This window comes from Anthonomus grandis, chromosome 4 (assembly GCF_022605725.1).
Source record: "Anthonomus grandis grandis chromosome 4, icAntGran1.3, whole genome shotgun sequence".
In the NCBI taxonomy this organism is placed as follows: Eukaryota; Metazoa; Arthropoda; class Insecta; order Coleoptera; family Curculionidae; genus Anthonomus; species Anthonomus grandis.
Genome location: NC_065549.1, coordinates 18,859,206 through 18,886,539, shown reverse-complemented (window position 1 = coordinate 18,886,539; position 27,334 = coordinate 18,859,206). Strand labels below are relative to the sequence as shown.

Here is a 27,334-nt window from a genome sequence, read left to right as displayed (position 1 = left end):
GTAGCCTTTTGATTTCTAAATCTGCTGGTCAGTTTTCGAAACCCTAGGCTCGGATTTGTCGTCCTTATTGTTTAAGTTGTTGCCGCGAATCCGACGCAGTCTTCGCGAAATTGGTCTTACATCGGGCTCAGTTTTGTTCTTAATTGTCTCATACAGTGCATTTTTTCCGCGTTCAGTCAATTGCACTAGGTTTTTAACGGTTCGAACGCCTTTTCAACCATTTTTCTTTTTTCTACTTGCGATATTATTTCACAAATTCCTGCGTGTTTACAATCAACAATATTTGATAGATACTGTTAACATACGATTTTATACATAGTCCACTATGGACACAATCTACTTGACGCATTACTTTGTCTTATAATGTCACGAACAGAAAATATATTAAGATTATAAAAAATTGCAGATATTTTTTAGACGGACTATACATCCCGTTGTGTTATATCTCTAAGATGAACGAAGTAAATGAGAGTCTATAGAACGATTTATATATATATATATATATATATATATATATATATATATATATATATATATATATATATATATATATATATATATATATATATATATATATATATATATATATATATATATATATATATATATATATATATATATATATATATCCGTGTAAAAAATATTAGGATATGAATAATAATGCATATGTGTATCAGAGTTTACCGAGAATAAATCGATATTAATGCACCGGTGATAGCTACGATCGGAGAGCTGTAATCTATTTACAAAATATTAAAAGAATAAATCAAAAAAACATACGAAGAAATCAAAACATACGCATGCGGTCTATGCGAACGTAGTCAAAATAATGTTAATTATTTTCGGAGGTTACTTGAGATTATATGGGATGCTCTGGTACCTCATAGTAGTGTGGAGAATACATAACGGAGAATACGGCCGGACTTAGCATCTGAATAATTTATAATTTGACTGCTTCGTGCATTACGATCTTGCAAGAAATTAACCCAGATAACTAGAAACGTTCCTTTCACTCCAATGTGGGACATTTACCACGATATGTTATTGCAATAAGACGATGTTTTTGTCAAGTTCGCCTAATCGTTCAACTCTTTCCCAATAGTTGAATACATTGGTTGAACAAAGTGTACTTACTACAATGACTCCAATGGATTTTTTCTTTGAAGTAATTTGAAACCCTTAGTCTACCAGACATAAGAAGGTTGGGAAGAGCATTTCAAGTCTAGCATTTTCGAGAGGACAGAAGCATTATTTTCTACCAATCGCGGTCGAATGGATCTCTAGAACCAATTTTAAAAAATAAGTTTTTTTCCACATAGGTTTCTGCACATAGCATCCCGACTTAACACACATTAGATCTTCAAATGTATAAAGTTCAAAATGTAAAGAAGCGAATGAAGTAGAAAATGGAGTATATAAATTTAAAATACTGCTTTGTACAAAATGTTTGCTTTTTTGATATAGTTTAAGAAACTTCAATACTATAGTTTCAATACTGCAGTTGCTGAACTAGAAATGTACATAATAAAAAAATCGACATTAAAGATTTGTACACTGGATTTTGACCTGTACACCTGTAAAGCACGGCGCCCACTGAATCGGCATCGACCGTCTCGGCACGGTCGGTACAATCGGCCGGATTTGCTTCACATATATTTAAATGGGGCCACGCGCACTGAATCGGTTCGGTACGTTCGGTCGGTTCGGTTTTCTACGGCTACGATCTCATATTGTGGAGAGGGCAACTTTTGCCGATTGCACCGAACGCCTGCGACTATTTTAGCATTTTTTGGCATAGAGTGAGGAACTATTTTAAAAAATTTTAAAAACCGTTGATTTAATAAATATGTCAAACGAAATTTTAATCCAAGCTGTTCGCAGTTTTAGAATATTGTATGATAAACAAAACACATATTATCATGATAATTTAAGGAAAGAAAACGCTTGGGAGGAGGTATCCAAATTAACTGGATGTTCTGGTAAGTGTCATTTATTATATCTTAAATCGGTGTTTTCGTTATTTACTGTTTATTAAGTTGGCATCATTAGGAGATTTTAAAACTCAGTTTTAATTATCTGAGAATGCCAACTTGGTTGGGGAAATGTGCGAGTGTGAAAGTTTTCGTTTTTCGAGAAGGAACGATTTTTTCAAGTGAATTGTTATAATAATAAAAAGTCATAATTTTTAGAATAAGAGTATTTTTTGCTATTTAATATTGGATTTCTAGACAAATTAAGTTGTGTTTCTTAAAAAATACTGGTATTGGTAAATGTAGTACATATTAAGTATATAACATATACAAATTCTTAAACGTCGAGACTATTCCATTCAGATCAAATAAGATAGATTATCCGGCCGGGGCAGCTATTAATCATTCTCTCGACTTTTTTCTAATATGGTCATAATCTAAATATAACAGTTGAATTGACAAACACGTACAGTAAAATATATTTTAAACCATATGGTTAATAGTTAATACACGCGAAAACTTAAAAAAAAATTAAAACTTACCTGAAACTTGCTCAAGTCAACCTCAGCCACTCTCCTTAAGAACCTAAAGGTGGCAGTGGCAAGACTAAGACATGGCGTTGGAATGAGTTGTGGTGCCTGCCCTTCCACTCTCGGGCTAGAATCCGGAGGCAGCAAGGAACCATAAAGCATCGACACACATCCTAATAGTTCTGTAGCATGGAGGGTTGAAACCTAAAAGAAAAATATTGTTGATAAAAATTCCATTAAAAAATTGGAGGATAAACATACCAGATGTGTAGGATCACTATCTTCAGGGCAATGATAGGCTAGAGCTGCCAGAAACTCTAACGCTGCAAGGAAAAATGAGCATGCAGGTTGTACATCATGAACCGGACCTCTGACAGCCAAGCAACACCTGGCCAGGTGCTCAACGATACCAGAGCAAACGCTGAAGCTGTAACAAATAGAAATTCTTTGAAACAAAATTCTTTAATAAGAGTGCCGTTCAGTTATCCTCTAACCAGTCCAACAATTTTAGAGTATATGTGTGAGGACATGTGGAATGTTTGTTGGGCCAGTCGCTGAGCTTAAGGTACCTCGGGTACGAGTGGAATATCTGTTTCCATTTTGATATACTTAATAAATGAATCTGTTAAAAAATGAATTTTCCAACCTAACTTAAGTTGTCTATTGTTAGGCTAATACATAAAAAAGACATTGTGCATAGCAAATTTAAATTTTGTCAGTATTTTCTAAAGTCTATCAAAAAGCATAGATGACCTTGTTGGGTTATTGAACTGCAAAAATGAAACCATGGGTGTTTTCACTAACTTATCCCCAGCATTGTATTTAATAAAGCATGGCATTCTATTGGTAAAGCTTGAGAGACATAGTGGATAAATTGGACCGACAACAAAAGGTAGTACTATTAGTAAACATAATACATATTTGGTTGTGATTATTATATTTTACAAGAAGGTGTAGATGCCTGTTTAGAATGTTGTGCCCGGTCAGGATTCCCACTAAGTCTTTGATAGCAGTCGCCTTGCTTTAGAGCCGTCACGATCTGGTATCATTTCCTTGGCCTGTCTACATCCTTTTGTCCTCCAATTCTTCCTTGTTTTTTCCCAGGCCCAATTATTAAGTGCCTGGGAGATTTGTTTTTTGCTAAGACCGAGACAAGGTTCGGGGCCTACGAAGGGATTAACGGAACCTTGTCTTGCCAGTTCGTCGGCCCGCTCATTGCCCTCAACACCTTGGTGTCCTGGGACCCACCTCAGTCTCACTTTCTTGTGTGCTGCAAGCCTTTCCAATGCGTCTCTGCATTCCTGGAATAGCGCTGAGGTGGTCCTGGGTTTCTGAATCGCCTTGAGGGCAGCTTGACTTTAGCGGAGTAGATGCAAATCCCCCCGTTACCTTCCAATGCCTCTCGTTTATTCGCTACTCGAGATCCTCGGTCGTATGACTGCGGTATAAAGCCACTGTAGAACGTGGGGTTTAAGACAAGAGTACCTATTGTTCGCCGTAATTGCCATATTAGGGCCGCCGTATTTACTGCCTGCTCTACGTGAGTTTTAAACGTGAGCTTGCTGTCTAAAATGACTCACAAGTATTTGACCTGCTGCCTCAAAGTTAGGCGAGTCTGATACATAATGGGAGGTTTAAGGCCTGTCAAATTCCGCCTCTTAGTAAAGAGAATGAGCTTGGTCTTTTCGGGATTGACCGACAGCCCTGACTCCCGACACCACTTTTCCACTATCCTGCACGCGACTTGCATTCGCTCACAGACTGTGTTCACGAATTTACCCGTGACCATCACTAGTCCGTCGTCCGCGTATGCCTGTGCATAGAATCCTTCAAGTTCTAGCTTCCTGAGGAGACTGTCCATCACCAGGTACCAAAGGTGTGGCGAAAGGCAACTGCGTTGGGGACCGCCGCCTTTCACCCTGGCCTCGACACGACAGTCTCCCAGTGTAGCACTGATCTTCCGGTCTTACAGCGCCGTTTTGGTCACCTGACAAGATGAGCCGGAGTGCCCCTGGTCAGGAGGGCTTGGCAGATAGTGTCTGTTTTTGCTTTATCAAATGCTCCTTCTACGTCAAAGAAAAGAGCAAGTGCTATTTCCTTGTTCTCTATGGCTTTTTCAGCTTTGCTTATTACAAAGTGAAGTGCCGTTTCCGTCGACTTCCCTTTCATGTAGGCATGCTGATTCCTATGTAGTGGCGATTCTATTAGAATCTCCTCTGTTATATACCTGTCTATAAGCCTTTCTATAGTCTTTAGTAGAAATGAAGTCAGGCTTATTGCCCTAAAGGACTTTGGTTGACGGTAGTCTTTCTTGTTCTATTATCTATTGTTCTATTAGGTATTAGATGGTTTTATCACAAATTACTCTAACATAGATGCGATAGCCCGGAAAAAAGGCAACTCAATTTCTGTGAACTTAAGATAAACTGCATGGATGACGAGTAGTCTGACCTGCGAAAAGGGACTGAAGACAAGCCGCATTGATGCTGAGGATCGTTTTTCTTTACATTAGTGTAACTCATGTGATGCTATAAAAGTATTTAATCAACAATAAACTTAAATGCTAAAATTCAATCTATACTAGGTAACAAATAAATTTGTAAATGACATACGGATAAATCGAAACATGAATATGCGAACGTAGACTGAAAATGCACTTAAGTGCGGGTATACACGATCCGGTTTCAATGGATGCGGTAGAACCGTAGCGGTACCGCATTGGTACGACAAAACATAGGGTTCAATAGGAGGCGATACACGATGCGTTAGAACCGCATCGACAGAAGAGAAACGCAGCTTGCTGTGGTAGCAACGGACAACAGGATGGTTCTAGCCAACACATGTATTTAAATGTATCGCGATACACATTCCGGTTGTAACGCGCGTTTTTAGTCATTTTCACCCAAATTATTACATTAAATATTTTGTTTTAACAGAGTTAAAAATTCGCCAAATGAATTTGTAAGATATTCTATAATAATTGAAAAACTTATCATTATACTGCCGAATATTTGTCAATTTTTTTTTCTACACCACTTTCAAAATATGGATGCCTCAATGTTATATTGACATGAACTGACTCTCGCAAAAGATCTTCTGCGTCAAGATCACAAATAATTATTAGCATTGAAGACATTATCTCTCTATAAAAGTCTTGAAGCAATTAAATTTCGGAATTTGTATTAGTGCATCTCCGTTTTCAACGCAGTGTGTATCGCGTATATCCCATGCTTGAAACCGGATCGTGTATACCCGCACTAATATGAGACTTCGTGCTAAAATATGGCATGCTTTGGTACCTAATAGTAGTAATGAGGGTCGAGGGATATGTCGTCTCGGACGTTTCGCATCTGGTTTAGAGTAATTTGTGGTTCTACTGTATTTTATTTTACTCTATATTTTACGTTTTATTGTAACGTTTTTTGTTTCTCTCAATAATTGACAAAAGATGTCGCCTTGTGATCTATCTTGTGAATAAATAAATATACATTTTAAAATCTACGTTAGTTTCTCTATAAGCAGAAATGGCTGTATCGTCTATTCGGGATACGGCAACATCGCTAATGGACTTCTTTATTATGTGCTGTGTCGGTGTTATTGTAGGACTCCCTCTGAGTAAACACCGCGGGACTTTTCTGGGTCTCGAGACAGAACAGGCATTGAAGGGATGCCTTTTTTGAAATGTTTTAAGAAAGCGGAACGTAGGCACATTTTTGCCAACATAATATGTAGGTATATGAAAAGTATATGACATTTATTAATTTCATATAAAAGCTATCAACAATAAGAAATTGGGTTTACCATTGAATTATTTAAGAGCTTCGGATATTGTACTTCTATTTACTTATTCAATCTCATCCCATCCAAGTTTCATACACAATAACTTTACTCAGCAAACTAACAGTAAGGTACACAAAAGAGCTCCTCGCTGTTAAGCTAACTTAATTACGAGTTATAATAAGTTTCGGAGACAACCTCAGACAAAGGGGTAAACCGTTCCCATTGTCATGAGCGATATCGCATTACGGACTTGTTTTGGAGCAGATTTTAGCCTATTATTCGTATTAATTATCGCAAAGGGAAAAATAAGAATTGAAAACGAATCTTGGGAAAATCTATCATTATTTACTGGTTTATCACAGCAAAAAAATGACAATATGTCAACACAACAGCACCTTTAAATCCTCGTCTATCCCGAACTCCACTGAAGGCACTCCAGTCCTAATTCCATTGGGCAAGTCATCATAATCGGTCGTGACGTGAATTAGATGTAGGGCTTTATCGAATAAATCCGACGCACTCACTGTCGCTCTCCCGAGGCCTCGGGGCCCTTTTAAGGCGGCGCGACGGCTGAATGTTTAAATAGGACCCCCTGTTATGCCAGAATTTCAGATTAGGATGCTAATAGTGTTTTTTACTAAGACATTTGCATGTGAGAATATCAAAAGCTGCTTGAATATGTGGCTGATATGCTTGAATATAAGCATGTAAGATCTGGAGATAGACAATATCATTTGAGATACTTTGACTTACTTGTAATAAAGATTTAAGAATGGTAGATACTCTATATATATATTCTTCTAGCACTATGAATATAAGAATGACCAAATGGTAGCATTAGATTTGTAACTTAAAACAGTTTCATTGGTCTAGAATAAATGTATAAACAAAATTCTACTTCGAACTACCAAGAGGGAGAAAACAACTAAAGATACACTTGCGTGCGTAGAAATCGGCCCACTGTAAACTTTTGACTTTAACTGAATTTTTTTTTAATTATTATGCAGAAGAATTTATTTATTTTACTCTAACGTGAGAGTAAATTTATGAGAACTTTTATCGACTAAATTACTTAAACATGAATAGGGTTATTGACAATTTAACACTTAATTTTTTAATATTGGGTATAACCTCCTCTTGTCCTGTATATATTATAAATCTATTTTTAGCTTTATTTCTGTGGATATGTATGCCTTTTTTTTTCTTTTAATCTAAGATTTAGTATATCTGTATTGTTTAGTTTTAAGAGTTTCAAGTTTGAGAGTTTATACTGTAATATTCGCTGGTTGATCCAGAAATTCTAATTATGCTATATTGGGAAGAATACGTTGCTCAAACTATTTCTTATGAGGTAGATTTAATTTTTATATCTTTTTCAATTTTAACAGGGAGATTTGATTTTTTCCAGTTCCAAAAAAATTTATGATTCTCATTTTTGCTTCTTCCTTTAAGAATCATGTGGGGTTTCTTCTTTAGCTGAAACTAATTGATCTCCTTTTGATTTTGCTGAGGGGGAATCTGAGTTAGTTTCAGGATTTAATGCCGAATATAGAAGAGGCGGTTTTGCAATAATTTTTTATCCGAGTATTTTAGCGAGAATTTTATTTATAAGAACTATTTGTCTAATTTTGTTTTTAGGCCCAAATTTATATAGGGTTACTTTTTTTTTAATTTGTTATATAGCTTTTTTTTTTAATTTGAGTACGGGGTTCTTACCCTCGTTATCGTTATGATAAATTAATATATTTGGCTTGAAAAAGTTACTTAGCTGTGGCTTTAAACATATTTATGTATTATTTGGGACTAAAGTTATTTATTTGAGTCCTTTTTAGTTAGTTTATTTTTCCAGTCCGAATCAATAGAAGACTGAATTGCTTTTTTATACTTTCAAAGTATATACTAATTCAAGTACATTAATTAATATTTAAAAATTAGGTAATCTCAGAATTTAGCAATAGCTGGGTTTAATAAAAAATAAGAAAAATATATAACTGTTAAGATTTGCCCTGTCAAAATATAAGGGTCTTCAACAGGTCGAGCGCCAATTCAGGTTAATAAAATTACAATTGAAACTAACGATCAAAATATAATTTTATTTATTGGGTAAACTTGGGTTCTTTGGTAATTTTTTTTATTAGTAAATGGTACAATGTAAAGGATAGCAATTGAAACAACTAAAGCGATTACTCCCCCTTTATATCACTCAGGTTGAATATGAACTGGTGTCACTAAAGGATTTGCTGGTACAAAATATCAGGATCTCCAAGAAAATAAGGTGCTTGTAGTGTTAAAATAGTTAATACAAATTTCTAGTGTGAAAGAAATCTTAGGATGTATTTGGTTTAGCTTGGTTAAGAGTAACTGAGCTCCTACTGTGTCACAATTCAAGAAACAGAGACAATCGTCAACATATTGAAAATAAACAATACCAATTGAAAATTTCTTGATTGTGATCAGTCATTATAAAATTTGATTCCAAGTGATCCATAAAGAACTCCGCCACCAATTTAATAATTTGTGCCACCAATTTATAACCAACTCGCACTACCGCACATCATTTACGATAATGACATCTAGACCGATCTGTCGCTACTACCACTCTGATAGGTTCGCATAATATAAATATTAATTTTAAAGTGAAGTTAACTGTAGGCTAACCTAATTTGACATAGTATTTCCCGCCATCTAAGAAACCACAATAAAATGTAAACAAAACACTAAGGAGACCAACGTTCTCCCCTTTTTAAATACTGTTCGTCCTGTTTAGTGTTCTGTATAGTCTTAAGTGTGTCTAAATGTTATGTATAATTTTAATAATATCAAATGTGTTCCCACTATGGTAAGCTTCTGGGCTTAACTGACAAGTAAGTACATTCCATTCGTTCACCTTTAACTATAATGTTTTTTACGCATATAACACCCAACTCATTTCAGTTAGCACTGATGATGGCTCATACGCCGAAAGCGCTCTGCTAAGCTTGCCAGGTTATTTTCCTGCAGTCTTAATCTTACTATCCACTGATTACTAGCCGCTCCTCGCACCTCACGGAGCTGTCATTACAATTGAACGGCATTAAGGTGACTATTTTTTCCATTGTTGATACAATAAAGCGGTTATCACGAGCGGTTCTAAATCGCCTTCTGCTTGTTCCAGGTCAGCTATGAAAGGATCCAGTCTCCTCATCACATTGTCACAGTCTTCGAATCGCGTGTTATATCCAAGTAGCAACATCCTATCAAATTACATTTTCTGACCAAGTCCATTTTCGATTAAAGCAATAACTTGATCGTGAAAACGAATAATATGCAAATACAAATTTCAGTTGTAAACGCAATAATTTTTATATTTCACAAATTTGTTATTTTTTGTTACAATCACCATAAATTTATACTCACATTAAAGCATATTAAATGGTCTTTCAAACTGCGTATTTCTTTTTTGATCTGATGAATAATAAATAAAATAAATGTCGTTAAAGTCAAGTTTACAGTGGGCCGATTTCTACGCACCCAAGCTTATAATTTTATAGAACCCCAAATAATCGAGGATCAATCAAACTTTTACCGTAGAAAAAAGCCTAAAGTCTGACACAGAAATAGTATTTGGTAAAATTCGCACAGAAAATCAACTACAATATCCAAGAGCAAACATCATAGAGTTCTTCTTTTCCACTCACTCTGGTAATTACTACTTTGAGTCTAGGCGATATGCCACCTGGTAAATAAGAAGGCTAGCGAATCAGTTCAAATTAATATTCGTGCATTTTTACTATAGCTACTGCAGACATGCGATACGCTCTTTGGTTTTGGTAAAATAATTTGTGTTCAACAAATTAGGCGGCTTTTGCTTAATTTCCTTTCACCTCGTTAAGTAATGTCTGGCCGATGACAGGTAATATAACCCTGTTATTGGTTTTCATGCTTCAAGATACTAAACTACTAAGATAACTAATTATATGACCATCCGAGAAAATTGTGCCCATCACTTTCCCATCGCATTAAATATCGCAATATTTAACGAGGAAATGAAAGAACGTATGTTGTCATATTCGTCTTTAAATCCATTGTCACCTTCTGAATAGAAGAGATACAGAAACAACATAACTGATGCGGAATACATAAGTGATTTATATTTGATTGTTTAAAAAATTTAATCATTATGGCTCTCTTTAACACGAAGAGGTGACCAAAGTCAATTTATATTCTGAAATAGTTGTTCTCACTTTGTTCATCGATTAATTATTTTCACTTTTTTTCATGCTACGGAAGATTCGCTTCTACATGCCCTTAGATGTTTCCACTTTCCTATTCGATTTTTTTTAAAGTGATTATTTTTAGAAAAAATCTTTAGCGTCTCAATTTTTCAGGAATCTTGGATCACCTCAGATATAATAATTGATTTAATGATAAAATCTTAATTTTATATTATATATTTAAATTATATAAAATCTTAATTTTATATTATATTATTAAGCTCTTGTGCGCGAAATTTATTAAATGTGTTTAAGATTATTAGTTAACTAACAGATCGATAACACCTTAACCAATAATTTTTTTCTTTATTTTACATGAATCTCTGAATTAAACTCATATTCGTGTACTCCAATGGTAAGTTAAGCTACGTAAACATTAATCTCCACCAGAGAATAATTAGTATCAGTTTTGCATATTTGTTAATGGTATTGGTCTAAAGCTTTTCTTGTGGCTCGATTTTGATGATATTTTCATTTCATAGAATATTTCTTCATAGGACATAAAAGAATTGGTAGACATTTTTATAACTACTTTCTCTAAACAGTTGACTTTTTCTCAATATTTCTGTATCCGCGTCCATTGCATCCGTTTCTGCTGGTTTTACCGAATCAACTTTTATGTGTTGGCTAAATTATAGCGGCATTAGAGTATTAGTTTTATTTTAGGTTCATAATACAGCTGCTAACACACATGTGTCTTTTGCTCGTTATATAACAGTCAGATTTTCCTTCGACATATTCTGTTTTGCAAAATGGATACTTCTCGCAGAATCTCCCCTCAAATCTTCAAGGCTCTGTAATCGCCATAAAAGATGGAATGGTGAGAGTTACCAATATAAGCTTATTTTAAACGTTGTCATTAACTAATATATCGATTAACATTTTCTAACGTTAATACTTTACTTGTTTTTTTATCTGCAGCTGAATATATACAGCCTTCACAAGATCTGATGTCAAATGAATGGACGCGTGGCAAATTTCTGATAAAGCTTCTTAAATAATTATATAATAAAAATACTTTTTAAAGGTACGCAAACAAAGAAATCACGAATATTTGCAATAAACTCACAAAATCCCACTAGTACAGTATTTTTTCCCATATTTTCTTTAATTTTACAAAATGGGTCCATTCTAACAAAATTGCCTCCATATACGTGATCAACCTATCAGCGCCCTAAATTATCCGACATGCGACAGCTCGAAACGTCGCCACTTATGACATAACTAGAAAATATTGCCGTGTCCTCGCACCGTTGCGTCGCCGAAAACCGCAACGAGGATTTTTCCAATTTCCCAAATGGAGTAATGTCCAATCAGCATTAGTTACAGCAGTTGCAAAAGTGTTATTGTGGCTGCGGTATGTGGTGGTAGTCGCGACAAAAGGTCTTCCGCCCTAACTCGATTACTCCTTGATTTATTATTGTCGTATGAGCAAATGTGCCTTCGTCGCTTGTTACAAGATGAAGAAAAATTACCTCTAATGTTACTTTTTTAATCTACTTAATGAAAGCTGTAGCTAAGCTTTCTCTGATGAAATTGTGTACACTACATACTATACTTTTCTGTGATTTTTATATTTCTGTTTTACCGTTAAAATTTGGTTAAGATCTTGTTCAGTTTGAAAATGTTCAAAGCAAAATACAAAGCTTGTTTTTTGACTCCACTTCCTCTTCTTGCAACTTCATAACCAATGTTTGTTTTATCTGCTTGGTTTTATATTTTTATTTAAAATTGCAAATCGCATTATGCTACTTTCACCTTCAACAACTCCTGTCTACTTCCAATAAGATTATTAATTATTACCTGGGCAGCGTTCTTAATCCTTTTGAAATGTTCATATGATGACCAATAGTGCAGCATCTTCTATTATTGCATTATCCATTTAGTTAGCCATTAAGATGCCTAAGCAATAAGCAACATGTCAGTCCAAACAACAACGCATCCACGTCATTCTTTTTCAATCTAGAATTCTTGTGCTAACAAAATTTCCTTCAAGGATGAGTTTCTGAAGATAAGATCCGAGAGCTAAAATTACTTTAGTTAGCTTTTCTTACCGTAAACTGAAGCTCTTGGTGTTTGCCCATTATTCTCAACAGTTCCCTGATAATTCGTCTAAGTAATTCAGAAACCTGCTATTTACATCTATTTATGTATTGATAGTATGTAGCCACTTAGTTGACTATATTCCATCGCAAGGCTATTTTAGGATTAAATTTTTACTCTCCTGTCCCTATAATTGACTCTTTATATTGCCACTATTATTTGCAAAACCTGCTTACATCCTGATCGTGTTTGTTAAGGTCCTTCGGCCACCTAACAAAATCCAACTTTTCTGACTTAGCTCAAGCCTTGCAGATACGTCACCTCGTCCATGCCACTTCACTCTATTGCACCTGTGATCCAAACCCAACGTAGTAAAGTTTATTTTCTCTTATCCGAACAAGTGCAGCGCATTGCTGCATTTTTAGGCCAATTTAGCTCTGAACGCTTTGATGACCGTGAGTAACCAAATGGAATAATTAAGCCTGTACTTCTTCAAACTTCTTCAGTTGTTGTAACTGGTATATTACAATATACGAGTAGACCGGCCATCCTTTGCAGTTTAACTAATTTCTTAATTTTAACGTTTTTCGCCATACAGCATACCACTAACAAACATTAATCCCTCAGTGGTGGCTACACCACAAAACTATTTGGTGTTTCATTGACGAGATTCCTTTTTTAACCTAGATCTCTTTTTCCCACTAATTTATCTAGAAGGATGAGTTGCTGGAAATAAAAACAAAATTAATTTCCTTTTTTTACCCTAAATGCTGTTGTTGTTTTCCCATTCTTCCCACAATTCCTTGGATGACGTAATTCATCCAGAAAATTAAGAAAACCCAATGATACACTTACATTTTAAACGCCTATAGTTTTTTCCTAAACATTTTTTCATTAATTGTATATAGTCGCTAAATCTATTTTCTATTCTGACGCAAAAAATATTCTAGGACTTTACTCATTTAATGACATAATATCAAATCAGTTTATTAAGCTCCTTCTGTCACAATATCTAGATATCCAAGTTTATGACTTACTTTAAGGGGCTTACCTGCCAATATCCTTCTTAAGTTTCCTTTTTTTTTAGACGACGAAAGCTGAAGAAATTTATATTTTACTTAGTCTGCTGTAGAGTTCAAAGCTCGTCAAAAGCATTACGAATTTAAGCGTTGTGGATTTATCAGCCCCTTCTCAAAATCTATAGCATCGTGAATTCGCGAGTTTTAATGTTTTCAAGAATATTGACTAATTGCGCAGCTATATATGCAAGATCTCTTACTAGGTGGAATGATATGGGCCAGTTTGCAACAGCATTTACCGTGACAATAGCTATAAAACAGAATAAGGTCCGCCACTTTCCTTCTATGCACCAAACAGTCCAAGGTTCTAGTTATCTCTGCTTCAAAGTGTGTTTTCATGCAAAGCTCTATATGTGAGACCAATACTCAAGAGATGGACGAATCTAAGCCTTGTAAAGCGTTAAAAGCTGACATCGGACCAGCTATTTCGTTTTAAGGAGAGCCACAAGTTTTTGAGAAGCTTTAGCTATTCCCGCTACATGATCTGAAGCGAACTGACGAAGATAGCTGCAAAGTAAGCCAGGACCTAATAAGGCTTGGCGCGGCAGAAGCCTCCTTGGTATATACAGCAGCCTGAGTCTTAGCTATATTGAACACAATAAGACTGCACTCAACCTACTCCAAAATAATTATTTAAGCATTAATAGTTTATCGGTTGAATCCCCGCAAGTTTCTAGTCACAATGACCCTCTTCTGTATGAAAGAGAAAACAGTTTGCACAATGGTGGTGTCAGCACGACCGCACATTTTTTTAATACTATTACCGGTATTCCATCAGGGCCGGTAACCTTATTAGTGTTTAAGCTTTTGAGAACTTTCTCAAGATCTCTGTGACGGAAGACAATACCTAGCATCAACCGAAGAAGCCTTTTTTGGAAAAGTTGGTGCTGTTTTGTTGTGTAGGTCTACGGTACAATTTAATGCGAACAGCAAGTCTGCCTTTTCTATTGCGGTCATTGCAATGGAACCATCATCTCTAGTCAATGATGGATTTTTTGATCTACAAAAACCTTGGCTAGCAGTTTTGCAACAGGCCAGAATAATCTTGATCCAATAAGGCAATTGCGAAGTTTGTTCTTCACTCTCTCATTATATTTTTTTGCAGGTATCGATTGTCTACTTGCGCGCATTTCTCAAGGCAACAAAGTTTACTTGATTTGGAGGGCTTGGATCTTCGCGCCATTTGCGACAAGCAGCATTTTTGATCTTGACTACCTTGGTGCAACTTTTATTGAACCACGGTTTGCTGTATGAAGAACGCTGAAGGATCATTGGTCCTGAAACATTCGTCATTTTAAGGAAACGAAGAGAGGAACTGTTTTAAATATTTCCAGTTGGCTGATTTATAATGCCAAACTTTATGCGGTGGATCCTGAGTTTTCATTTCTAGTTCGCATATTGCGGTTATCCAGCAGATCCAGGGGGCTAATAAAGTCTCCCTGTCTGTGAAGGATTCTGGTTGACGCCCGTATAAACCCCTTTAGGTCGTGACTAATCGCAAAGTGTTTCGCTTGATGCCCCTCAACATCAGTTCTGTTGACATTGTGGACGTTAAAGAGTCTCGCAATAACAATTTGTGTACTTGGTTTGCTTGCAGATCGTCGATTTTATCAGCAAGATCGGTGAAAAGCATTCTGTAGTGCGTATCATTGGGTGGTCTGTAGAGGAAGCAGAAATACGTTGCGAATCTTTCGGTTATTTTCAACCAAATAACATCGAAATCTGGGGGTTTCAGAGCTTCTTCCCCCTGACAAGATATATATTATGTCTTCTAATGAAGACGACGACGTTCATACAGCATATGAACTTTGGTTGTTTCCGAGTGTACTTTTGTCTCTGCTAGAGCTAAAATGTGAGGTCTATTTTTTGTCTATATTATAAAGCTTTGATGATGAGCAGCAAGACCCTCATAGCAAGTAGCATTCGACGACCCTGATTTGGGTAATCTCAGATTAGTGTCGAGGTGGTGTTCGGGAAGCCGGAGACTTTTTAGCCTATAAAGTCCCGTAGATTGGTTTATACACTATAAATAGCAGTTTAGGCTTTAAAGAAGAGAGTTTATGCTACATCGTGATAGTTGATCGTCCTCTGTAGGTTATTGAATATAACGTCCAGAGCAGCCTCGATAGACCATATTCTCGAGATCACATACCTTGGTGCATCGATGAGTTCTTCAAATTTCGAGGTATGGCTGTAGCTCTATTACTCTATTGTAATTTGTTCAAGACCGGCTGCTTCATCTAGATCAACTTATTATTAACCTGATGCCGTTAGGTGTCGTTCAACAATGATCACAATTTGTTTTAAAAAGTGTTCGTTTATCTACCCTAGTTGGAGCTTCGAGCCCTTCGTAAAAAGTAACGGTCTTCTGCTAAGAACTAGATGATGCACGTGCTTCTGGAATCAGAAGATAATCTGGAGATCTTATGTAGAAATACCTATGAATACCCTTCGGTTACTTTCCTTACCTATGGACCAGGTTAAGCAGCTCCTTCGTAAATTGTCGTAATTCAAATCAAAGTTTTTTTTAAATTTTTCAAATAGTTTTGGTATTAATGTTTCACATTGATTTCAAATTTATCCAATATGCAATCAAATCAAAATGTTCAAATCTAGTCAATCAGAGCCAATAAACCGACCAAGCGGGTTTATTTAGGGCTCAATAGGAAGCGAATATTTAAAACAAACGTTACATAATGCGATGGGAGTCGAGTGGCCCGCATATTGGCTCCCGCTGAGAGAACAACAAACACGACCGTCCGCGGAAATAATCACATTCTAAACTGGGGCAGACCCTCTCAAAATACTGAATTGAACCGTTTTCGCGCTCGACCTGTCCTCGAGTGCCACCACTGGCAGATTGCAGGCCGGGGTCCGTTCGACTGTAATGATAACTGTTTATTAAAAGTTTTCCAGCCTGTAGGGTTTCTATTTCTCTCCCCTTCTTTATTCTTGTTAAAATACCCCTTGTCCATTAAGTAATTGATATGGTACAGAGTAATGAATTATTAGAAAGACCATCTAAAGAAACTGAAATTTCTAAACAAATTGAATGCTCTATTTGAATAGCTCAATATATAAGAAAGAAGTGCTAAATGCAATGAAAAGAAAAGTTATAATAATGCTGAAATATTCCAGACTTTTTGCATTCTTACGGTCAAGGTGCTGTCTTTCCTTTCTGGTTCTCTCCATATTATCCATATCTAAACATTACTAACTGTTCCATTTCGAGTGCAATTAATGACAATGTGAGTTTATTATTTCGTTCATCTATTCCTTGTCTAGAGCAACACGAGCTAAAAAAACTTCCTCTTTTAAATAAACGTTACTGAACTAAAACCACACTATTGTTGACAGCACTAAATTGGAAAGAAAATCAAGTGATTATTATTTCGAGGAATCCCAGTGAAGAGACCTCAAGGAAATATGACTGTTAACGTGGTGACACATAATCTCTTCGGGGCAAACTCAACACTTTGTCTCTCTGGTTCTTTCATTGCTTGACCAGGGTTGCGAATTGAGCAATTTTTCTTCCAGCACAATGTGTACCTCACTTGGGCAGTGCTCCCAAGCAAATCACAGAATATTGTCACAAATCAATATCGCCAAACTTATTTGATTCGTATTCTCAACGTGGTCTCTGTTACTATTTCTATATTATCAGTATTCCATATAGACACACTATTCAAATATCTGTTCATATAAAGTCTTTAGTACTATTAGAATTGCATATTAGTAAAGGGGTTCAAAACAAAGTTAAATTTCGTTAGCACTAGCTCGTTCATCTCTCACTGGTATTGCGCCGACAAATTTACTCCTTTAAACGAAGATTTAGCTGAAGAAGAATAGGTCTCTAACAATGGTTGTATAATCTCTTTTATTTTCAATATGGTGCACACATAATAAATGCATACAGTAATTTTACATTCAAAACTTTAACTTTTCTTCTTTGATTGAGTCCCTTTTTTTAAAATAACCAAGTTCTGCCACAAAAAATTGGAAAGGCCAGAAAATCGAAAGAAAAACGTATTATGAAAGTATGAGTTTTGGTGATAAACAAGAAAAGAAACAAAAATCTTTTGTCATTTTCGACTAATTCAGTACCGAAATATGTTTTCCCTTCTTGAGTCCTTTGAAGAGCATGAAAACAGATTTCTTGAAAGGTTGAAGGACGTAACATAGTAATATAGAGCATAATACCATAGTAAATGTGGACCCATCGAAGATAGGCTTACACCTTCAGTGCACCGAGCAACTTCAAGTCCTTCAGACCAGAGAGCCTTATTGGTTTTTCTAAGGCCATAGGGCTCTGGTCACCCCCGGTGGGGCATAACGTGTCCATCAGGAGATCTATATGCACAACTGCCTCAGGCAGCCCACTGTTTGACAATTTCAATTTTCACCATAGTAAATACCTCGTAGAAAAGTGAAAGGATATTTTTCTCGATATCTAAGTTGTTATTAATCTTATGGTAATTTTTCTCATAATTAAAGTCAAAGATAATTCAATATCCTTTAAAAAAATCTAATACAACTATTATGTTTCTTTAAGAATTTTTAAGATATCTGGAAATTGTAACAAATGTCAATGGAGTGCCCAGCCCTAGCACTATGGTAGTAGCCACTACCAGACGGACCAAAAAGCGGCGCGAGGAACTTAAGTGGTGTGAAAAGGAAGACACGACCGGTTTTAGTTTTAAGAGTTGGTCGGTAATTTTCTCAAACACGAAACGTTTTGTTTGTAATTAATTTAAGCCGTAGAGTAAGGTAAAAACTGACGATTAATAAATGTGTTATTAATCGAACAGGCTCTTTCATTCATAAAATTAATATTAGATAAAGTGGTAAATCAAGGGTAATTCAATATCCTTTAAGAAACTCTAATATAACTCCTATGTGAAATTAAAAATTTTCAAGATACTCTGTAACAATTTTGGGATTCGACTTTTGGTATCAACCAAACTAATTTTAAAAAGTAGCCCCTCTAACTCAAAACAAAACATTCCCCCTATTAAAGGTTTTTTCCGTTTCAAGATTTAGCCGCAATCGAGCACCGCGATATTAAATGGACACCCTGTATATCTGAATTTCTCGATATAAGTTTTTGTTCTCGATGAAGTTGACTCTGTTGAAAGTTCTGATCATCATCAAGCGCTGAAGATTGATCTCTCCCGAAAACTCAATATTTAGCAAGTGGTTATTGTAAATGAGGAAGAGTGTTGGGCCATTATAGATTTGTTTATCTGATAACTTCATTCTTATAGAGACTTGTGAGTTGTCTTATAGAGTGCTCTCTGATGACTTAAAACATTTAAGCTCGGCACCAAAAAAAAAATCATAGTAATTAATCTTCAATGGCAGTATTCCGTGACACACTCGAATGTTTTTGACGGATCAAAGTACACTCCTGCATGGCTTTCATTGGCTCAGGAAATTAAGTAGATTTCACAGAAATGGTCTCTGGAAGACCAAGACTATATCTTAGTCCCTTTTAGAAAAGTTGCCTAGTTCCGCCCTTGCATCATTCTAACTTAAAAGTTAAACTTTTTTAATTGTGCTAAAGCTACATCAAATGCTGGAAAGCCTAATATGAGATTTAATAAATAAAATTAATTTCTGAAAAGTACCATTTGAAATGGTAATTGAATCCACTAGAGCCTCTCATATTGAAAATGTTAAGGAAGGCGGGCTTTCTTGGCAAATATAATATTGTTTACGGAACAGAGCGCATCATACTCCGATAGAACGGGAAACAGTATCGCGAAATCCAAATATAATTAGGGAACGCGGGCCGCGATCCAGAAAGTCTGCAAATACGAAAAGCGCGAGTCTATTTGCCATGGGCGCGCCAAGGAACGAGAAATGAAATTAAAATACCAAATAGTAGATATATATAGTCGGCGTTATTAAATGATTTTTTCGAGGCGTAATGCTCGGTAAATAGAAAAACCATGTCAGCAAATTCCTTACGCTTCGGAAAATTTAATTGAATAGGTCTGCTTGTGAAGTATTTACCCTATATTATGAATTTTAATAGAAGTAAATAAAAAAGAAGAGAAATTATTGATAAAAAATATATATACAATGTGTATCAGCGAAATTGAATAAATTCCATAACAAATAAATAGGGATATTTTCGAAAAAACGCATAGTCAAACGATTGGTATATTTACTTGCCTATTTATTTATAAAAAAATATATGCAGGGTCTGTCACGCAACAGTGGTCAATATCAATTTTCTTATTTTAAATGCGATACCCTGTATATACGGTTGGGAAAACTATAAAAGGTTGCGGAATCTTACGTTGTCTATGGTACGAAAGAAAAAAAAACTATATTTATCTAATATATAGGCTGAAAAAAATATTAAAAAAACCTGGAGGACTCTTAAATCTTTTGATGTTTGTTCAAATAATGATTTGAATATTCCGCATAATTTACTAATTCCTAACGATCTAAACTCATTTTTCAGTGAGTTTTTGCAGAATACTTCAGACTGTTCTTCTAAAATTAATTTTTAAAATCAAAATATTTACGACAATATTCAGTTTCATTTTATAATTTAGCTAGTGTTGCTCAAATTAATAAAATACTAAATGGTATAAAAACAAATGCTTCGGGGGTAGATGGAATTAGAGCCAAATTACTTAAATATTACAGTCCCTTTTTGGATGTTTACATTGCTCACAGAGTCAATTGTTGTATATAATAAAATTATTTACCTGATCAGTGGGAATTATCAATAGGTAAGCCACTTCCGAAAGTAAAAAATCCAACTAACTATGGTGATCTAAGAATAATTAGTATATTACCGACTTTGTCAAAGGTTTTCGAAAAGGTTCTGTATAATCAGTTGATTGAGTACTGCGGTATGAATAAAATTATCCCGGAGGCTCAATGTGGCTTTAGAAAGGATTTGAGTACTGATGTTGCCCTAATTGTTACTAATGACATAATAACGTCAATCGATAAAAAGTTTCTTCTGGATGGTTCTGAAATGTTGATTTAATCATATCTCCATAACAGATTTCAAAAAATATTTTCAAATAACTTTTTTTCCGAAGAAGCTAGAATTTTATCAGGCGTACCTCAAGGGTCAATCCTGGGACCATTATTATTCATAATCTACACCTCAGATATACTTAAATCATTAGTACTGTAAACTGAGAGCTTTTGCCGATGATACCCAGGTTTATCTTTACTTCCATTACCTGAATTTACTTAACCAGCTTTCTTCTTGCCATAATCTAAAATTTAACCCTCTTAAATCAAATGTTATGATTTTTGGACCTAATAAAGATTTTCTGAAAAATAATTTAAATATCTTATTAAATGATGTTTCTCTTCCCAAGATGGATCGTGCAAAAAATGTATGCATTGTCTTGGATACGGAGTTGAAGTTTCGCGAATATGTTAAATTGGTAATTCAGAAGTCATTTTTATCGTTGAAAATTCTATATAATTGTCGTCAGGTTCTTAGTTTTCATTTCAGGAAAATGCTTTGTGAGTCTCTGGTCCTGTCCAACTTCAACTACTGTGATTTTATTTATGGTCCTTGCTTAGACATTGCAGATAAAAATCGTATTCAGAAACTTCAAAATACTTGCTCACGGCTAATATTTGGATTACAAAAATACGATCACATTTCACACATATTTAAAGAGCTTAACTGGTTGGGGATGGATGGAGGCACAGAGAGTTACACTTAGGAAGTTTTATTAAACCCCTCCCTTCCCTCCACTTAACGGAATAAATTTGCTCCTCGTTTAAACGTTCACACAAGTGACAAGAGTGATTCGATTTCCGGAGAGGATGACACTTCCTCGTCATTCGACTGCAATGTTTCAACGTTCTTTTACGTACAATGCCATTAAACTCTACAATAAGCTACCAACTAAATTGTCAACTTTAGATCCGGAGTCACTTAAATCAAAGTTTAAGAAATATCTTAGAGATTTAACCTTCAACCCATAATTTAGGCCTTTAATTAATTATTTAATTTTTGTCAATTTTTTTTATTTTATATTTAGCTATTTAATATTTATTATACGGGTATTTAATGAATTTACTAGAGTTAATCTTTATATTGTAGCTTAAGTTTATGACCGTTGAGTAGGGTTCAGTAGAGTAGCTGTCTTAGCTAGACTGCGCCCTGCTTCTTGGGTACTTAATTATAGGATTTTATTATTGTTAACTACATTTGTAAATTTTGAATAAAAGACATTACTATTATTATTATTATTATTATTATTATTATTATTATTATTATTATTATTATTATTTTGACGTATCCCCATAAAAAGAAGTCTAATGATGTCAGACTAAGGGAACGTGCTGGCCAGTACCTCGATCATCGCCCCCTATCCATCGATTTGGAAATATTCGGTTGAGGTACTACTGTACATTGATTTGATAATAGAGTGGTGCTCCATATTGCTGAAACCATATGATATTAGCTGGAACTTATGGGTTATTTTGTGGCGGCGAAGCAATTCTTTATGAACAACGGTAGTTCTTGAACGCCCGGTAGCATGGGACTCGTAACCGGTTACCCGCTAAGACTTCCACGCTGGGTGGTACCAGTTGCTTTTTTTGCACTACGGTCTGCTCTGTTGCAGTCCTATTATCCCCCTAGATTTACTCCCACATGGTCAGTTCTGTTGCTCCTAGGACGTCCAGTAGTTTGCCCAGTGGTGAGGTTCTTATCCTCTCTGGCGAGGGTTTGGCTTCGCCCAGTGCTATCGCCTTGTTCTGGTTGAATACTTGGAAGCATAGAATGGAGAGAGAGGTTTCTTTCTCTTTCACACAGCCTCTATACAGCGGTATATTTACTTTCCTGAGTCTGTGTAGGTGTTTCCTGCAAGGTGCATGGCCTGGGAGCAGCCCTACTACCTTTCGCAGTTGTTGCCTGGAGTGACCCAGTATGTTTTACTCCTTCCTGAAGATTCGGCCCCTTGGCGCTCTTCTCTCATCAGTTGGACACATGTCCGCTTCATATTATGTGTGCCTGTAAGTCTGTGGTTTCCAAGCCTAGGTTCAATGTGAGTTGCCTGCCCTGTTGTCCATACTCTTAGCACGGCTACTACTACCTCGATTTTCGATCCTGTAGCTGCAGTGTACCAGACTGAGTAGTAACTTTAGTTAACCAGTAGTCCCTTAACTTCTCTAATTGAAAAGGGTCTGTCTAGCTGTGTAACATTAGTTTTGTCAGTTTTCAAATAGGACATTGTGTCCAACTTTCGTTATGATCATTGGGCCATTCGACAGTAGCAGACTTTTTGTTCCTGATATTGCTTCAGCCCATACTACTAGGTGGAGATTTCTAAGCCCTGTCATGTTTTTTATACCCAGACACGCGATCCTTTTTGTTTTATTAACTATCTGAATAACAGTCCTTCTGCCGCATCCCCCATATTGGTGCTGCGTATGTAATGATGGATTTCATCATTGTTGCGTATACCCAGTGTATCATTTTTTGTGATAGTCCCCATGATCTGCCGAACATTCTCTTACAGTACATAGGAGTCTTCGTAACCTTGTTTAAGTTATTTAATACGTGCTTCGTAGCATAATTTTTTATCCAAGGTCATACCTTGACCTCATCTTCGAGTCGCAAGTGTTCGCCAAAGAGCACTAGGTGTCTAATGGCCTCTAGTTTCCTCCTTTTTGTGTTTACATTCGGAATTTGTCAAGTTCTGTGTTTTTTTATTTAGTTTTGGGTTGAAAAAAAACGCATTTGAGTGTTTTTGTAAACTGTTACGTTAAAAAAAAACGCAGAGTTCATAAACACTAATATTGTTTATAATAATTTAAAGCATAATCTATTAATAATAAATATTTATCATGCAAATATTTTTTGACGACGTCACTGGTAAAGATTACTTGTGTTGGCAGAATTAAAATGCGATCGAGCGGCGTTGCGATGTTGTTGCCCTCTTCCCTAATATACGTTATCTACATTCAGTTAATTTTGAATGTTGACTTCTTTATAGAGTATCTTATTTTATTCTATGAAAAAAAAGCTTGGTATTTTATTAAAAGAAGAATAGTATTGTTTTGCGCCTGTGAAAATAAGTGAAAAATTTTTATGATATTATAAAGTGTGTTTTTTTTGCCATTTGGCATCATTGCATCAGAGATGTTGCAAGCAAACTGCCCATAATTCCACGGCAATGCTAGTTATAGCCTTTTAATGTTCTAAGAGCCTTTCACTGTTCTAAAGTCTATATTTATTTAGAGCATTGTTACAAAGCTTCTACATTAGCCGTATGTTGTCTGTAATCCATGGTTGCTATGGCTCGCTTTACCTGACATAACTTTTATGATATATATAGGGTATTGCAACGCCAGGCGAGACAGGAAATCTCATGTAATTTTTAATAGGATCAAATATTGGCTCGCCTAATTATTGGTTTAGAGAAAGAATTTATTAGAATAATTTAAAGAGCACCAAAATCTGCACCCAATAAATTAACTCTAATTATTTTTGGTTGGTCCGTTTAGGAGTAACAGCTAAAAATTTTTACGAAAATTTATCTTTTTTTATTGCCTCGTATTCACAGGTATGTCAGCCAAAATTTATTGCCTTGACTGGTAATTTATCAAATAATTTGTCATATTAAGTCCATTGCATTAAAATTCTACAATAAAAATTCAGCTATGAGTTACACTACTGAAGAAAAAGTACTAATGATTAAATGGTTTTACCAAGGCAATCGTTACCGAGAAATTTCAGATTTGTTTGCAGCTTTTTTTCCAAATAGGCAGATACCAGGAAAATCAACAGTTAATAGAACTGTTACAAAATTTGAGCAAAAGGGCACTGTAGTAAATAATTGCAAATGTGCGGCAAACAATCATCAAAGGCAAGAAAATTAAGAAAATGATAGAGACTTGCAGGTTTTTTTACATGTAGAAGAAAATGAAGGAAAAATAAGTACAAGAAATCTTGGAGAGATCATGGGCATTGATCATACAACTGCGTTTAGGGATTTAAAAATGGAAAGGCATCAGGATCTTAGAGATGGGGATGAATTACGGCGGCAGAGTTCTGTCAAAGTTTACTGAATAAAATACTTTATTCAGTAAACTTTGGTTCTGTTTGGATATGATAGAAAGGGCAAACATGGAGAGGGATTTTATAAGAAATATTTGCTTCACAGATAAATGCCCTTTTACTTTAAACAATGAACCTAACGTTCAAAATTATCGGTATTTAGATCAGCATAGATATGTAACAACATGAACTCAGTATCCACAGAAAGTTAATGTTTGGGCGAGGATTTTCGGACACCACATTTTAGGACCATTCTTTCTCAATCGAAATTTAAATGCAAATTATTATTTAGAACTACTTGAGGAACAAATTTTGCCGAATCTAAATGATCTTGCCAGGGAAAATCAAGGGGTTTGGTATCAAATAGATGGTTGCCCGGAGCATACTACGCTTGCTGTTCGGGAATATCTAAATAACGCTTTTAATGGGAATGTTATTGGCCTGCGACATGTAATAAATTGGGCCCCAAGGTCTCTTGATCTCTCTCCTAACGATTTTTTTCCGTAGGGTCATTTAAAAAATGCGATGGAATGTAACAAAATTTCAGTTTATCAATTAGCGAATGTTACAAATGAGTTACTGGTTAGCGGCTTACGGAGAAATATTTGAACATTTGTTATACCATTTTTTTAAGTTAATATTTTAGGTTTAATAAATTATTTTTAATAAAAAGTACGGGGCGACAAAAAAGACAAAATTTTCACCAAGATTTTCGACAATAACTTCTAAATAGGCAAACCTACCAAATTAAAAGTTATCTTATTGGTTGCAGATTTTAATGCTCTTTAAATTACTCTAATACATTTTTGCTCTAAAATAATTAGGAGAGATAATATTTGACCTTATTAAAAATTACATGGGATTTCCTAGGTTCCGCCTGGCGGTGCAACACCCTGTATATTGAAACGATTGAATTTGTATTTTTCATTGTTTATAATCTTACCTTGGCCTCTTTAAGCACAATGAACTTGTTTTCTGCATTTTATTAACCTGCTAATATTTCTTTCTTAAATAAAATAAATGTCTGTTTAAATGTTCCAAATCCGTCAACATTAATACTTCAATAATCAGATTCAAAAAAAAAGCTGCATAACATTGATAGTCAATAAGTCAACTATCTAAAAATGTGTGAAATATTATACTAGTACCATATAACAGCTTTATCTTCAGAACAATATAAAAGTTCCCGGAGATGATGCATCCGGCGCCTCTTACTGTATATATCGGTATAAAACTCGTGAAACCCAATACGGGGGCCGACAAAAGGCAAAAAGGCCTCCGGTTTCCCGACAACCGAGTGCATCTCAAACACAATTTGTGTAAACAGTAAGAAGGGGGCGGGCGGATGAGTGCCCTTACGACCCCCTTGGTTTATCCGATACTATACCGCGAGATGCAGCGAAAAGCTGGTTTACAGCTGGCGGTTTTCCCCTGGGGATTGAGAATAGAGTTACTTACTTCTATATCTATAGCTGGAAAAGAGCCCTCGGAATACCCTCTAAATTTTTACGAAGAAACGACGAACGTTGCTATACACGGCTTAGTTTCAATTAACGCGAAAATCCACTGCAAACTTTTCGCAGTCGGCGCGAAGTTTAAAAACGGGTCGCGGATTAGTCGGTTAACGACTATATTAGGTCGAGAAACTCCATCTTGGCACGATCGGTAAACATGATTATAATTATAATTACTTAAGGTGTTCTTCCTGTACTGGTATTATTGGCGGCGCTCGTTAATTGGTTTATTTTAGAAGTACGGAAATTTAATTGAGAAAGTTTTCAGAGATTTGGGAAACTTGCAACTCGTAAGGAAAGTTTCTTGTTATAACCACGTAGTTCCGAGTGTTTTATATGAGTGGGTGAGAGAACCAGAAAGGAGGAAATCTATATATAAAAACATATAGAAAACAGTCTCGGAAATGACAATAAAATACTAAAAGACCCTTCGACGGATGGGGGAAGCCAAGTATAAGCAGATGACAAAGCCAGATGGACAAGGGATGGACGCGTGCTAGAAGCTAATAAAACAAAAACACCGTATGAACATCACCGATTGTTAACGGAGTTCGTTTCCCGGAGAGGTAACGGTTGAAAAGACAATTGAATTGACAGACTGAATATTTTTGGAAAAAAATGTTAAACAGTAAATCCAATTTTGCAAAAATCTAGTCTATTACTGACACTGAAAACTAGTCTGCCTCAGTGAAAGACTGTATTTATTTTATAGACTCTGATAGAGGCAGAATTATTCCTTACTATTATTAGCCATAGTCTGAATGTGAATGATATTAGGCTTGCGTTATTTTAACTAAATGTTTAACTTAATAAAAATTGTTTTAATCTGTTGTACTGTGAGCCAGAACATTGTATAGGGTAACCCAAATTCGAGGGTGACCACTGGGTACTTCGAAACCGTAAAGATCATAAGATCGGTTAAATTATGGCAAAGTTACGTAATTTAGTGTTTGTTAAATTGTGGTTTAATATTTTCCCTTAGATATTTTTTAAATATACAGAACGAAATGAATTTTCAAAATATTTAGATTTTTGTAAAGTTCGTGATAATATCCAACAATCTCAACTCAAAAGCTCAACTGGATAGACTTTGGAGTGCAATTCGAGGC

The 27,334-nt window shown here is 35.5% G+C and overlaps 1 protein-coding gene across 3 annotated transcripts in view; it reads right to left on the bottom strand.

Moving 5' to 3' along the window:
• LOC126735697 (S phase cyclin A-associated protein in the endoplasmic reticulum) overlaps positions 1-27,334 on the bottom strand; it is a 206,783-nt gene that overhangs the window by 30,360 nt on the left and 149,089 nt on the right. For all 3 annotated transcript variants that reach the window (XM_050439761.1, XM_050439763.1, XM_050439762.1), the window contains 2 exons: positions 2,762-2,927; positions 2,513-2,704 (listed from right to left, as the gene is read on the bottom strand). In XM_050439761.1, coding sequence (XP_050295718.1) covers positions 2,513-2,704; positions 2,762-2,927 — 358 coding nt within the window. The remainder of the gene's footprint in view (positions 1-2,512; positions 2,705-2,761; positions 2,928-27,334) is intronic.